This window comes from Sphaerodactylus townsendi, linkage group LG02 (genome assembly GCF_021028975.2).
Source record: "Sphaerodactylus townsendi isolate TG3544 linkage group LG02, MPM_Stown_v2.3, whole genome shotgun sequence".
Lineage (NCBI taxonomy): Eukaryota > Metazoa > Chordata > Lepidosauria > Squamata > Sphaerodactylidae > Sphaerodactylus > Sphaerodactylus townsendi.
In genome coordinates, this window is record NC_059426.1 from 72973935 (window position 1) to 72990137 (window position 16203).

At 43.6% G+C, this 16203-nt stretch overlaps 1 protein-coding gene across 11 annotated transcripts in view; it reads right to left on the minus strand.

Annotated features, from left to right (window-relative positions):
- The window catches only part of SYT7 (synaptotagmin 7), a 287146-nt gene that overhangs the window by 36430 nt on the left and 234513 nt on the right, over positions 1–16203 (minus strand). For all 11 annotated transcript variants that reach the window (XM_048484279.1, XM_048484274.1, XM_048484278.1 and 8 more), the window contains one exon: positions 10202–10337. In XM_048484279.1, the coding sequence (XP_048340236.1) occupies positions 10202–10337 (136 nt within the window). The remainder of the gene's footprint in view (positions 1–10201; positions 10338–16203) is intronic.

Genomic DNA, 16203 nt, shown 5'->3' on the forward strand with positions numbered 1-16203 from the left:
CTTGCAGCTTGCAGTGACCACTATTACTGGCCTCCATACCTTTCACACTTTTCCTAAGGCAATAGCTCTTTTATCCCTGGACTGGTCCCAACCAGAGGATAACTTGCACAATCACTTGTCACTCCGTTGGAGGTCTGAGTTTCTCAGAATTGTCCTCCTTTACTCTCCATTGATGCTCCTTTCTTCAATGCACTTCACCCTGTCTGAGCTATTCCATTCAAACCATTGTTTTCTCTATAGATAAGATTTCTTGGTGGGATAAAAGGAATAACTCTCTTAGTTTTGATGAACCCTTGAATTTCTTGCCTGTGGCTTTGGTAAAATTCAGGGAGCAGTCAGAACACTGTTTGGTGCTTCCTCAGATAGCTTCTGACTCCAATCGATGTGCTTGCTTCAACAGAGTTGGAAGGACCAAATAGATAAATACGGGGCCTTTCCCCACTTACCTTAAGCCCCGCGCTACTCTCCTCAAGTAGCGCGAGGTCCCGGGGCACTCCCCACAACAGGGGCGGCAACAGCGCAGCTGCCCCGACGCTGACACTGTCGCGCCCCCTCAGTGCGCAGCATCCCTGGCGCTCTTGTAAAGGCCGCCTTTTGATGACCCTGCGCAGAGGGTGGGGTCGTGGGGATACCCGGGCGCACGCCAGGGATGCCGCGCGCTGAGAGCAGCGTGCAGCATGGGGGGGATCAGGGTGAGTGGGGAAACGCCCACCGTCAGCCTACCTGCCATGTTACCAAAGCCAAATAGATAAATGCTGTCACACTACCTGCCATGTTACCAAAGCCATTTGGTAGCACAGACTTCCTCTCTCCAGCACAACATGTCTTAGGGTTGAGAGTATTTGCAACAGTCAAATAAGAGCATGGATGGGATTTGCAGAAGAATGGGGTTAAATCACTCAAAGCTTTCTAATGTTGGGACACAGTCTCAGAGTATATCAGGGAAAAGATGGAAGGTATTTAGCTGGATACGGAAAGCTTACAAATGAGACAGTAGGTGGGAAATGATAAACCAAAGGCATAATCGTGGAGGAGATGCTTCTTCTAGCCATTCCACCTTACCAATCAATTTAGTATGCACCACACAGAGTAAATAATTCAAGACCTGGACCTCTTTCTTATGAGTCATTCAGATTAACAAACTTCATCTGAAGGCCCTTGCTTAATGTTAATTTCATGCTGAAGAAAGGACACCTGATGTTTCAGAACGAATTAACTTTTGTAAACAGCCCCATCCTCTGTTTTTGATGTGCTGAACCATTTTCAAACAGGATGTCCTAGGGAAAAGATTCTGCTAAATTTATGCCTTCAGAAAGTCTTTATGCTCTGCTTCATAATGCAACTCCCCCCCCCAGCTGTTATTTCTCTTCCACCATCCCTATCACTTAAAATCAGATTGTCATGTCCCACCCCAGAGTAAAGACTGGTTATGAGGTACAGGAACCTTCCATCCCAGTGATTATCTGCTCCTCATCATGTGGAGAAAGACTAGCACTCAGGTTCTATAACAGGCAGGAAAGAGACAGAGACAGATATGGATGACTAAGTGGGTAATTTGAAGGGAGGTAGTTAAACTGCACAAAGTATTGTAGCTCTGGAACCACATTAGCAGGTATAAATTGGTTTGGGAAATGTTTTTAACCCCATGGTAATATTTAAAAAACCCTTCTTTCACTTTCCATTGCAATATACATTAATAAATATCTGTTCAGATGAATTTCCTTACGCAAGTAAGTAATACCTAATTAGCTAAACACTGCTTGCACTATGAGGCAACTTGGGGGCATGAGTTTCCATCTTAGTCTGGGATGGACTAGTGAGACGCATGGCCCTGGAAAAGGTCCTGCCCCCTCAAAGGAGGGAGTGAGGGAGCAAGAGTCTTTCCATGACAGACTTAATACGCAATCCTCCCCTGCTTCTGGCTGTAAAAAGAAAGAATACTGGTTCTTACAAGGTACTGGGTTGGGGCATCTCATTGGTTTTCTTGACTGGAACTTTCTGAAATCAGACTGTATTGTACTAAAGAACCTTCATGGCCTGCTATGTAGACCAAAGAATGTAGTTTGACTTATTCATTATACCCTCATGACATCCACCCTTCCTCATCTTCCTATTGTGTCCAAAATATTCTGGACTTAGTTGGTAGGGTCCTGTTTCAGTTTTTTTGTATGTTGTAGGATCCAAAACACGTTGCTGTTACACCACCAGAATCCCATTAGAAAACATAATTGCTAATGTTGAATCAGAACTTATCTCCCTGAGGAAGAAGCGGAGGAAGTAAGAGGGGAAACAGCAAGGATTCTGAGAAAGGCAAAACTTCCCTCCAGTAACACAACATATTGGATTTTAAATGGTATTTAAATGGATGGTATTCTGTAATTGATGGGTTTTGATTGTACGCCGCCCTGAGCCCTTTGGGGAATGGGTGGCCTAGAAATAAAATAAATAAATAACGAGGAAAGAAAGAAAACCCATCAAAGACCTCAATTCCGATTCAGAAATCATCATTCTCCCAGCAGATAAAAGTAATGCCACAGTAATCTTGAAAACAGAACAATACAAAGAAAAAACCAGACAACTTTTGGATCCAACAACATACAAAAAACTGAAACAGGACCCTACCAACAAAATCACCAGAAAAACCAACACTTTGATTAAGAACTCCTCAATTAATCCTAACATACGCCAACAAATAAACTGGGGAAAATAGTAAAGTTGAATGGGTTAAATAAGGACCTGCCCTCCTCCCAACCTTTACTATAGGAAGGAATTCCTGTAGACAAAGCTGTTACTTGTCCTGAAGTTAATTAAAGCAGATGGTGTGTGTTCTGCCCTTACTGACCCAGGAAATCTCTTGTTTGGACGCCACATGTTCTTAAATTGCTAAAGCAATGTTGTCATTTGAGATGCCTTTTAATATGTCTTCTTGGTGTGCACACATGGGCCCTGACAGTTACATACTGACCTATCCAAATGTTGCCATCTGAACTGCAGATGTTCTGCTAAACAGAAGGTGTTCTTAAACTTTTTTAAGGCATTTGTTTTTTTTTTAACGTGAAACCCTAGAAAGCTGAAAAGCAATGATAAATTTCAAAGCAAACCCAGCCTGTGACTTTCAGCTTCTTAACACAGGATAGATTATTTCAGTGTAAATAAATACACTGAGCTAGGATTTTCCTCAGTCTGGCTAAGCCTGTGGGCACTTTGAGAATATTGAGAAAGGATAGCAGGCACTGTCACAAAATGGCTGCTATGGAAGCATTTACAAAATCTTTAGAGATTTCAAGCTAACCTAGAGGTTTAGGCCCCTTCCGCACATGCAAAATAATGCGTTTTCAAACCACTTTTACATCTGTTTGCAAGTGGATTTTGCCATTCCGCACAGCTTTAAAGAGCACTGAAAGCAGTTTGAAAGTGCATTATTCTGCATGTGCGGAATAAGCCTTAGAGATTTCAAGATTTTCTATTCTACTGTTACACTGATTTCTATCAAGTTGTTTGAGAAATGCTGATGTTTTATGACCAAAAGTCACTTTGTGGAACGTGTGATAGAAATAAGTATTATTATGTATTATCCTCTCATCATGGGGGCAGCTGTTTCTGAATAGACACTCCCTGAAGACACCGATACACAATTACTTCTTACCAGTGGTGGGATCCAAAAATTTTAATAACAGGTTCCGATGGTGGTGGGATTCAAACAGTGGTGCCGCCGCACACACGCACCTCCAGTCTCTATTGGGCAGGGAGGTTGCTTTAGTAACCCCTTCTCGGCACTCAGAAAAAGATCAGTAACCACTTCTAGAGAAGTGGTGAGAACTGGTTGGATCCCACCTCTGCTTCTTACCATATATAGGGAAAGAACTTCCCAACTCATGGTGCAGGAGTGGAGTAGGTAGGAATATGGGGTAGGTAGGAACACTGAAATTTAGAAGAAGATTTGTGTGAAGGTCAGGATGTTTCAAGTTCACAGCAGTGCAGCTATTTTATATGTGAAAACTGGAGAGCAGGGGAAGAGACATCGACCAGAAGAAAGTGGTCAGTACTTCCCTTTCCCCAGGAACTGATTGTGAATACTTCGTATATGCAAACATTTATAATGTATTCAAGTTACCTGAAGATGAGCTCTCTGTTCACAGAATCTCTGGGCCAAAGTAGATACGATGACATCACTGGGTTGGCCTGGGGGCCACTGCCACTATTTTAAAGCCTAACTCAGGCGTTTTAAAAATCTTAAGGGACTGATCCAGATTGGGCGCCTGGTAAAGAATGGCTCATCTGGCCTTGGTGCATTGCAGGCCCGCTCTGGATTGGCATTTTTGAATAATCAATGTTAAGCTTTAAAATGGTAGAACTGGTCGCCCTGGCTATGATTTGGGGGATACTGTCACATTTAGTTTGCCTCTAGGAATCCATAGAGCAGAATTCTATTTTCTTCTGGGTAAATTATTGCTTCTGTCCTGGAGACAATACTGGGAACGTGTTAGTAGATGATCAAATGCATAGCATTCTTCCATGCCCTTACTACAGCTAAAAGATTTATATAACAACATGGGAAAGATAAAAGCTTACCTCCAGTAAATCAATGCATTGAGGACCTTAAAACTCTATCAGTATTAGAATACTTGGCATATTGATTCAATGAGCTTGTAGCAAAATGGAAATGAAGCAGCACAACAGTTTTTCCTGTTCATCTGCTGGTTTCTACCATCAGTTATGTTGTCGAGCTCAATAATATGTTTAGGGAGTAACACTGTGTGTATGACATATTGCAAAATTGTATTGCAATGTTTAGTGCAGGCACACTGGTCACACTACAGCCTGCGTAATTGCATTTTGTCACACAATAACAATCCCGCACGACACACAACTTCTCTTCTTCATGTTCCATTAACGTAATGCGGCCAGGGTATTACCACTGGCAAGGGCTTGGAAATTGTGAAGCACAAAGAAAGGAAAAAAGAAGCAGAGGGCACAGAGATGAGAATTATTTACTGGAACAGATTGTAGGATGCTATTCCCAAGGATAGGGTTGAAAACCTTACACACAAAGTCAGTTAAAACAAGAAGAGTCAAAGCTCCCAGAAGCAGGCTGACTCCAGAACTACACTTGGGAACCGAGTCCCTGAAAATGAGTATCAGAACATCTCTGCTGCAATGAAGTTTAAAGCTACATCAACAAGCTTTGTCACAGAAGAACCCCTGCTTTTGTGAAGGTACTTTGGAACTTTTAATGGGTCCAAAATGCAGCAGCACTGTTATTAACTGCTGTCAGCTAGAAGGACTATATTGTGGTACCACTAATGGAATTTTACTGACTGCCAATTTTCACTATGTAAAATAGAAGTTGCTGATGGAAGTCCTACATGGTTATTGTTCAGGTTATCTGAGACAGGTATCCAGTACACATGAACACATGAAGCTGCCTTATACTGAAATCAGGCCCTTGGTCCATCAAGGCCAATATTGTCTACTCAGACTGGCAGCTGCTCTCCAAAGTCTCAGGCAGAGGTCTTTCACATCCTGCTGCTTTTAATTGGAGAAGCTGGAGATGAACCTAAGCCTTCTGCATGCCAAACATATGCTTTACCACTGAGCAGTAGCCCCTGCCCAGTATGAACCTTCCGTATGAATCTTTCCATGCATTAATAGTTTCAATTAACTACTTTGCATGCATGAGATGATCCCACAACAGCTGTTCTTCAGATGTCTTACTTATTGGAAATGAGGTTAGCATTTCATTGAAAGCAGGTTTTTTTTGTCTTTTGGTAATGCCATTTCATCTGTGGAATGCTGTCCCCCTCGTAACACTTGTAGTGATAGTTTCCTTCTGGTCTTTATAGTCTGAGTTCAGACCTTATTATTTCATCAGGCTTAGGGGGGAGGGATTTATTTATTTAGGTAATTTCTATGCTGCTTCTATAGAGATGCTCAAAAAGGCTAAACAACTTCCTCTGTTTAAAAAATGGCTTGAATTAGCACTTAGATTTTCTATTATACTGTTACACTGATTTCTATCAAGTTGTTTGAGAAATGCTGATGTTTTATGACCAAAATGTTTTATGACAATATGGACCGTGTGATAGAAATAAGTATAAATTAAATTCCAAAGAGACTCCAGCAGTACAGTAAAGATCCTCTCTGCTATGTGCATACAACACCTGTCTAAATATATTTTATCCCACTCTTGCTCACCTTCTCACTCCCCAGACAGCCATTTCCTCCTAACAGTTCCCCTGCCTCTCCCCTTAATGGCTACAAGCTTCACTTTTGCCTAGCTGAGAACGGACTCTCGCACAGCAGTCTTCTTAAGACCAGCATCTCGACTAGTCTCTCAAAAGCTGCGATCTTTTCCACAGCAATATCACATTTCCCTGACTGCCAAGAAAGACTGCAGAAGATAGCAGTTGGTGCTGCACTGTTCCATAAGGACATTTGCTAGGCTTCAGGCTCTATATCTCGGAACAGCTTTTCTACTTACTTAAGATTATTTCAAAAATTAAAATTTCCACAGGGCAGGAAATTGCATAAATCTGGTTTGAAGGGCATCACATGTGATTATTCATATCATGTGCATATTAAACATGTTCATTTGGAGAAATCAAGCAAGAATATTAATATTCAGTTAAACATGACCAGGCCGCTCTTCCTGCTCTCCCCCTTCACATCAAGCCCACTTTGCTTCTGATGCTGCCTGTCCCAGTTCCACCACAAGAGGGAAGCACATGACACCCTATTGAGTCTAGTATGAACAGTGCCTGGTTTTTTTTCAGCCTGATTATAAATTTTCAGGATCAGAGAGGTGATAATGCTCTGGAACATGACAGCGTCACAAAAGCAAGCCCCAAGTGAGGTAAAAGTAGGATGCATGCAGGGAAAATGATAGCCTGTGACTGTGCATTGGAGACCAAGAGCTATTTAGAACTCTTGTGATCTTGGTTATTTCTCATGTGTGAGAATGTGTTGATTACTCAGCAGATGATTGAGAGCTGGATATGTGCTCAAATTTTATTGAAAAGCATTTCATAGAAGGAAATGTGAGACAACGTAACAGTTTTTTTCCACAGTGATTGATCTGTGATGTCACCACCTGATTCTGAAATCAAGAGATGAGTTATGACTTTTGAATCAGTCATGTCAGACACTAGCAGTAATAGAAATTGGCTGTCATACCAGTGTACATCCACACATACCATATATATGGATTCTGATCCACAGGTCATGCCTATTCACACAGCTTACTTCTCCCAGTAAAAAAGAATACATACAATTGTGATTCCTTCTATAGCAGGGGTCTGCAACCTGCGACTCTCCAGATGTTCATGGACTACAATTCTCATCAGCCCCTGCCAGAATGGCCAATCGGCCATGCTGGCATGAACTGATGGGAACTGTAGTCCATGAACATCTGGAGAGTCGCAGGTTGTAGATCCCTGTTCTATGGGAACGGCACAGAGAAGGGAATGGCATACCAATTTCTAAAGAAGTACTTAAGTTCTTATATTTGTACCAATTTTATAACATGGGATTTCCTTTGTGGGGTTGCATCTAGAATCTTCTACAGAATATATTTTAGTAGATGTTAACATTGGAGTGCAAATGAGAAAAGTTCATTTGAACAAAATTTCATACATGTACAGAACAGCCAAGTGTTAGAGCTTTTGGGCAGCATCTGAAAATTGCAAGATGTCTGGCTGTGAAATTTGTCAAGGGATTAAAACTTAGGGTTGGCTAATATAGTGAGATTATGTCTTAATGAGACAAAAGCTTCCTGACACAGCAACTAAGCTTGATTTAGTACAGGAGAACTTCACAAGTTAATTTTTGATGTGTATCATGGGACTCTCTATCAGAGTTCCTTCTGTCAGGTCCACCTAATTTCCAGATACGCCCACATTACAGGGATAAACTGTGTCTGTAGTTCAAAGGGTCCAGTAACCAGTTCTGCATTTGCTGTATTCTCTAGGACTGGCAGTGCAATTCTGAACAGAATTATACTTTTCTAAGCTCACTGACTTCAATGGAGTTAGACGGTATAATTCTGTTTAGGATGGCATTGTTTATCTCAACCAGCAAAAGAGAATAAGCTATTGAAAACATGATGAGGACAAGAAGGGGGGGGGTATCAGAAATTGGGAGGCCCATTATGGAGATGTGGAAAAGATAGTTTGTCTTATTGACACCCCATGTTTCCATCCTGTGGGGATCTAAAGTAGCTTACAATGTTATCACTGCATTGAAGAATGAGTATTATTTTCACTGGATTTTGATTATTATCTCACTGCATGGCTCTAGCAGAGATATCAAACAGTTTTCTTTCTCTTTCATTTAAGCAATCTGCAACCAGGAGTGTTCCATGACAGTTCAGTTGTCTTCCTCTCTGCATGCATGCTTCCCAATGAGCTATGGCATAGATGCTGTGGTGTCCTGACAATATATAAAACAATTTCATCCCAGTGTTTGTTCCAGAGATCCAGTTCATACAGTTTCACTCCTCTTAATAGCGTGCTCAAAGGGAGGCCAGAATCACTAAAATCCCTTTGATGGGCCCTTTCCGCACGTGCCAATAACGACGCCCTGGGGACGGCAAAAATGCCGTCCCCAGGGAGTCGTTCGCACAGGCGGCACTGCTAAATTGCAGCAGCGTCGACCTGGCTCCCTTCCTCCTCCCCCAGGGCGGCCTCAGGCCGCCTCCAAAAACCTCCCTCCTGGAGGGAGGCTTTTGGAATACAGCGCATTCCTGGCGGCGCGGTGCGAACGGCACTGCTGGGAATGCGCTGTTGTCCCTGTCCCTCTCCCACTCACCTCGTTGCCGTCGTCGCCCTGCTGGCCTCCGAAGGCCCTCCCTCGCTGTCCTCCGACCCCTGGAGGTCGGAGGGCAGCATGGGCGGGTCTACGGAGGCCAGCAGGGCGACGATGGCGACGAGGAGAGTGGGAGAGGGACGGGGAAGAGTCGAGTCAGCCGGGCGAAGGCGCCGCGGAGCGCCGTCGTCCCAGCCGTCGGATCGGTGTTCATTATGCCGACCCAAGCCCTTCCGCCTCCGTGCGGAAAGGGCCATAGTGAAACCAGGTGGACTTAGGATGGGAGTCAAAGGGAAATTCAAAATGTAACTGTAGCTTTCAGTTTATAACACACTTAAATGAAATTGAAAACATGGACTGGTTTATCATAGATGGTTGCTTCTTCTGTTAGGCAACCATCTATAAATGAAAAACAAGTTGTTTTTGACTCCTTAAAATCAATACGTGAACTGCCCTTCAACCCTTAGTATTTTTAAACCCCATGCTTAAGATCAATACTCAATGGTATTTAGTAACTTAAAATATACCGGTACTTTAGAATTTCAGTATTAATCCAGTGTGCACCGAGCTTGCAATTTTCAAAATAGATTTGAATTTAAATTTCTGCTTCACCACTTTTAACCAATTTGAAAACAGGGCTGTATGAATGTTGTATCAGCCTAGAAATACATCCTTCCCAATTCTCATTCTCAACAAGTTGATACAGACACAGTGGAGAGAGGAAGTTCTAATTGTGTTGCTCTGAACAGGGCAAATGTCAGAAGCTGCTAAGCTCTGTTAGCTTCTGTTGATGCAAAGTGGAGTGACTCCCAAGGCCTAGAGGCTGATGTTTCAGGTTCCTAGTCCTGAATCAAAACAGAACGGCTGGGGCTGGCATGATTTAATCACAGTGCTGGAAGATCCTGCTCACAGGTATGCATACATTTCAATAAGGTTTCCTCTTGCATGATTCATGGTTGACATTTATCCAATATAGTCTTGTGCAGCTGCGTACCAGGAGGAGGCCGGGAAATTTCCAGTTATGAAGTTCACCTTTCCTACTAACACAAATTACATAAAAAAACCTATATTCCATGAAACCTTTGAGAACCTAATGTTTAATCAATTTATTAATGAACAAGACAATGAAGGGATGGGTGGTTTAAGAAAATCTGTTTTTCACTTAATCTGAATCTGAAATAGTTATGGATGTAGAAAAACACCTTGGCCTCATTTACTGCCTTAGGATTGGAGACCAAACTTTTTGTTCTGAAACATGCAGCTTCGTTCTTTTTTTACTCAGTTCATACCAACCCTGCTTTTACCAGGAGAAGGAAACATGGGAAGTTCAGAGCAGAGTTCTCTCCAGCTAGTATAGGAACACATGACATGACAACTGGGCAAACCTGACTGCACTCACCATAAGCATCTCACTGGTCAGGGAGTTTACGAGGTCTGTGACGGATGAGCGAGGCTCTGTTTTGTGGTCAGTCTCCTCATGCTGCATCTGTCCTGGCACAGGTGCTGTGTTCACTGCCTTGCCACCAGAGGGCAACCTGGGGAAGAGAGGGAAAAGATACGCATTTGCACTGGGTATAACAGAGGCACAATGTTCAAGAAAGGGAAAAACACATACAAGGGAATAGAAGACCAGAATCCTAGTTCAAGACATGTTTATAAACAGCAACCTCCTTTGATAGCACATTTATGTGTTCATCTGCAACCAGTTCTTTTGAATGCAGGTTCCCTCCTAACATGGCTGATTCTTACCTCTTCAGCATTTGTTTTCTTTTGGATTTAGGAACCCTCCTTTCTTTGCTGCTTACAATTTAGACTGTAAACGTCTCAGAGGAGGAACTTATTTTCCCCTTGTAAAGTGCCATGCACATTGATTTCATTGCTGTATAGTAATAATTATAACTATCAATCCATGTCACTTCATTCTTGCTCAGCATCTCCCACTGTTCTGGTTTGAGATTATTATGTTCCTTTCCATCTGGATGGAGAGGCAAGTATCTGCTGGTTTTGACTCAAAATATATAGGAGATTTAGCGAGACAGGGACTGCCATGGGTTGGGTCTGTGCTGGTGCTTCCTGTAAACTCCCTTCCAGCTTCTCCAGTCCATTAACCTTCTCCAAAAACAAACATTTCCTCTCACAAAGAGGCAACTGCCTTTGTTTGCTTTCCCTGACAGGCAATTGCTGAGATGACGTATGGCCAGATGTTTTCTTTGCCAGCCTTGGTGTATGCAGAGCACCTGGGAAAATTGAGTGCAGGACACTAAAGCAATGCCTCATGGTATCCTAGCCAAAGGACTAGCATCAAATATGTGGGGCATGATTGTCTGCATCAGGTCTATAGTCCAAACCTGACACTTGTTGATTTTAGAGACTTGGGAGTGCTTTATCTTTCACCAGGTGGGCCTGGCAATGCTGTATTGGTTTACCACCAACTAATTATGCATCACCTCACTAATAATGTAAGGCAGACCTGCTTTCTGGGCTAACTCTGTTTACCCTGCAGAGGGAAATAGCCAGTACCTCAGGAAACCCCCTTCATTCACAGTCATTCTTTGTGCCCCCACAATAACATGGCTATGAATGGCCAATCCAATAAAGAAAGCAGAGTTCTTTCTCTTCATCAAAGGGCCTATCACCAGAGAACTCCATTCACATTCCCATGGCTACATCTCTCCTATATGTCAAACATACTTAATTTTAATAGGCCTCAAGTGAGCTCAGATCTGACTAGTCTATTCCTCTGCCAGCTACCAGATTATCCCAGCATGATATGAATTTATTTCAGAGCTCTATGTAATATATCAATGATATTGCTTTTGATAATGTTGGGAGAATTCATAACAATATGGAATTTCAATAGTTTTAACAAGTGTATTGCCTCATCTGGAAATAAGTTTGGAACTTTCAGGAAGTCAGGAGGAAGAAGGGAGTCAGGAGAAAGAGCTGGCAGGAAGCACAATGCCAGAAAGGCAATTACAGAAGTGACATAAACTTGTTCATTGCCAACGGAAATACAATGGCAATGGATTTACAAGGTGACAACTGGTCACAATTAGAAACAGACTGACATACAGGCATATAAAGATCAAGACACTAATATAAAATTGTAAGTAGGGGACCATAAGGACTTGTAGGGGGCATATCCTTTCCCCTCCCCCACCATTCCCCTTTCCCTTCCATGAAAGTCCCCACAGACTCTCCTTTTCCTGCTTCTGGTTCTCTTTCCAACCCACCGACAAGGTTACCTATATTTGCCCCCATCTTCAGTTTTTCTTCCTTCCCACCTCTGGTAGCTTCTGCCCAGGAAAACTAAGGCCCAATTGGGTGGTAGGGAACTGCGGAGGGTACTTCATTGCCCCTGAAGTCCCTTCCCCACATTATTTCCTCTTTCCCTCCATCTGACAACTCCCATATCTCCAACTTTTCATGCTTCCTTTTCTTCTCCCTTCCCACCAGAGGTATATCGGGGGGGCGGGGAGAGCGGCACCCGGGTGCAACACCTGCTCCAGGTGCCCCCCTCCCCGTGACCCACTAACCTTTGCAAGCCTGCAGGAAGGCCAGGGGGTGAGATGGGCTCAGGAGGGGGCGAACAGCTCAGCGGGTGCCTGATGCTGGCTCCTGCACTCCCCGGCCTCCCTGCTGACAGGCTGGTCTCCAATAGAGGTGGGGAAGCCGGCAGAAGTTGGCTCTGGGCAGGCAGCCTGCTGTGAACCTGCCAAAGGGCCCCTAGAGTCGAGGGGCACTGGTGGGCCCATGGCAGGCTTCAGTGTGTGGGGGGTGATTTTGTACCCCTTACATGACCTGATAGGCAGTGCCCAGCAGGTACATCCCTGCAGGTACACTCCTGCTTCCCACCCACCTACAACCTAACTTTTATTGCCCCCAATCTTCAGTTGTATTAATTATTTATTTACTTCATTTATACTCCATCTTTCTCTACAGTGTGGACTCAAAACAGTTCGCATCATTCTCCTCTCCTCCATTTTATCCTCATAACAATCCTGTGAGGTGTTAGGCTGAGAATGTGAAACTGGCTCAATGTCACCCAGTAAACTTCTACAGCCGAGGTAAGATTCGAATGTGGGTCCCCCAAATCCTAGTCTGAATATCTAACCACCACACTACACTGACTTTTGTGGAATGGCTGCTGCTGAATAGTAGTTAGGAGCCAGTCCTGACTGAGGTGGATTCTGCATGAGCCAAAATCACCAGCATCAGCCTGGGGGGGGACCTTGCATGGCTGCCACCTCCAAATTGAGGCAGCACCACTCTTTCCTCCCACAACCAGTGTTTACTTGACTCACTAAATGAGCAAGTCTTTTGGAAAACAGTGCCTTCCACCTAGTGCCGAGCGAATGGCACCGGGTGGAAGGTGCCGTTTTTCGGCGTGCTACTTTAAAAAAAAATCTATCTCATCTTCCTATGTAGCTCCATTGAGATGAGGGGAAACTCCTCCTGCCCTCCAACCCCAGGGCGTTGCCAGGGCCATGGAGGGGGGTGGGGGGTGGGATTGTCCTGACAGAGCTACGTAGGAAGAGGAGGTAGGATTTTTTAAAAAGCAGTGCACCTCGTGCAGAGGCTCCACCACGGGCTGCAGCAGCTTACACACATGTATGCAAAATATCTTGGGGCTGCACTGGTGTCATGTACACCTGTGCTCCACCGCTCCCTGGGCCTATGCAGAATCCACCTGAGTCATGCAAGTTAGGTGATACCAAGTTGGCTGGTTGTCGCTAGAAGTTTGGACCCAATGAATCTTCCTTCAAAGGCCAAAATAGCCCTAAAAAGGGCCCTGCCTTTCCCCTTGTCTTTTACTGACAGAAACTATGGCTTGAAAGCTGGCAATACTGTTGTGGTTGCCTAGCAAAGGCCACTCGGGGCATTGATTTGTAAAGCTCTGGTGCTACTTCTATTGGCTTTTAATTTTTTAAATTACATTTTTCAGCTTGCCTGGGACTATTTTAGTTTTACAGAAAGAGCTCACTTGTCTGTTCATGGCTCCTGCTTCCAATTTTAAATATCCTCAGATACTTGAACATTAAAGAATTATATAGATTGATACTCAGGGTCTACATATGACCTCTCTCAGGGTTCAAGAGAAATATGGACAAACTGATAAGCCAGTCCCACCTCCATGTTACATAGATTAGGGTACAAATATGACAAGCTAGAAACTGTGCTCCCTTTTAGTCCCAATCAAGTTCAATCTCAACTCAGATGCATGAATAAAATGTACTTTATTTTCAGTGTGAAATTCAGCAGAGGGGGTGGACAGCTTGTTTTGTTAGTGGGTTGCTTTTTTCAAATATCTGCAACCTGCTCTGTTAAGGCAGCTTCATAACTTGACGTAGTCCACCATCTTCTTACTAAAAAAGGTAGGCTGAACAAGGCTTGGGGGATAGTGAAAAGTGCAGCATGGGAGGAGGTGGAAACATCATTTCCCCAACTCCCAACAAGAACTATGTTAAGGACAGACCTCTGTTGCAGGTTGTTGGAGATGTATGTATACCATATCTATACTATACTGAGTATGAATCTGGAAGAATCAGGCTTTATGGTGCCCAAAAAACTCATTGGGTGGCCCTGGACCAATCACTGTCTAATCTATCTCACAGGTTATTGTAAAGATTGAATAGCAATTTGTATATTACCAAATGCTGTAGAGATAACAGGTAATAAAGACAGTACTGCCCACACAGGGATGGATTCACAGATAAACGTGGAGACACACACAAAAGTTTTCATACGTCCCCGGAGAAAACTCATCATTCTATGCTGAGGCTTGCCACTGGACTATCATTTTTAAATAGCCAGTGGTGGGCAGTGTCAAGCTTAGAATGAATTACCTGGACTTCACACTGAAGTTTTCTACAGGACGTATGGAAGAGAAATAAAATTGTTTAAAGGCCTGAAAATAATGCCAAAGAGATGCTGATCAAGGAAAAGAAAAACACATTGATCTGATACAGCTACCTCTTTGATGTTTCACAAAATGTCAGTGGTTGTGATAACTAGAAAGAGATGGACCAGCACACACCAGTGAACCTATCACAAGCACAGGGCAGGCACAGCACACTGTTATGCATATACACCATCCACATTGCTAAGCACACTGAAACAGATCCGGAAAAATGCTCATAGACACCAAGCAGCACACACAGAGATCAAGCACACCCTTAAGTGTGTGGGAAACAATGGACTCAAAGATTACAAAGTGAGGCAGGCAGACACATGCAGAGTTCCAGACATGGTGGTGTGCACTGGCATACAAAATGGCACATGCATGCACAGAAGGAGGGGACTGAAATAGCTATAGATGAAAAACCAGGTTATAAATACACACACACACACAGAGAGAGAGAGAGAGAGAGAGAGAGAGAGAGAGAGAGATTGACTGTCAGAAGGTATGACAAATTCAGAGTTATTTTTGCAACTCCAGAATACTGGATCAGCTGCAAAACTGTCTGGAGGTTGGTTAGTGCAGTCACAAGAGAGAGACACAGGCATACACACACAAAGAGAGAGAAAGAGAGAGGGAGAGGAATATCTTCTGCCTCATGGACTGCAGGCTGCCTCCTGATAGAAGAAAAAAGCGGTGGACAAAAAAAAGAAAGGAAGAAAGAAACACACACACATGTATTAGTAAGGTAGAAGCTGCCACCACGCATACAAAACAAGGCACTGGATTGGAGCTGCCAAGACTGACAATGGGAAAAGGCTGGGTGCAACAGTAGCAGCAGGGCTAGAAGGAAGAAGAGGAAAAAGTGCAAGGTGGTTGGAAGAGATATTACATTGGGGTACAAGACAGGAGAACACCAGGTGACTACTGCAAACAAGAGTGTTGGGAGGGCAGAGACTGAAGTAAGAGGGATTTGAATGCACCTGCCCCACAAGCTCCAGCTAATGACACCACCAGTCCCCTGGACAACCTCTTCACAACTATCAACATTCCATAGGCCAGGCAGGCAGGCAGGGAAGGCAGGGAAGTGTGTGGGAAGGAAGGAAGGATCTGAAAGGGACACAAAAAAGACAGAAGCGGCATAGTAGGTGAGTAGAGGAAGCAGAGAAGGTCACACACATGTGGAGTGCAAGCAGGTGAAGAAATGCTCCTGCTAGAAAGAAAAGAACGGAAATAGATTGAGAAAGTGGGGCTCTGTTCATATCTGACAGAGTTGGAAGTAGCTGCTAAAACCCCATGGGTTCCATCCAGGTTGCTTCACTAATCTACTAAACTCTGATCGTTTCGGGTTATGCTGATCACATTATTTCTTCCAATATCATAATGGCGGCTGGGTTAAAACTGATGTGGAAAGGAATGATGATATCAGTACAGTCACATGAGCAAAGTGAAATAATCATTCAGACAGGGAACAAAACCATGGGGTTTTTCTGCATCTACTA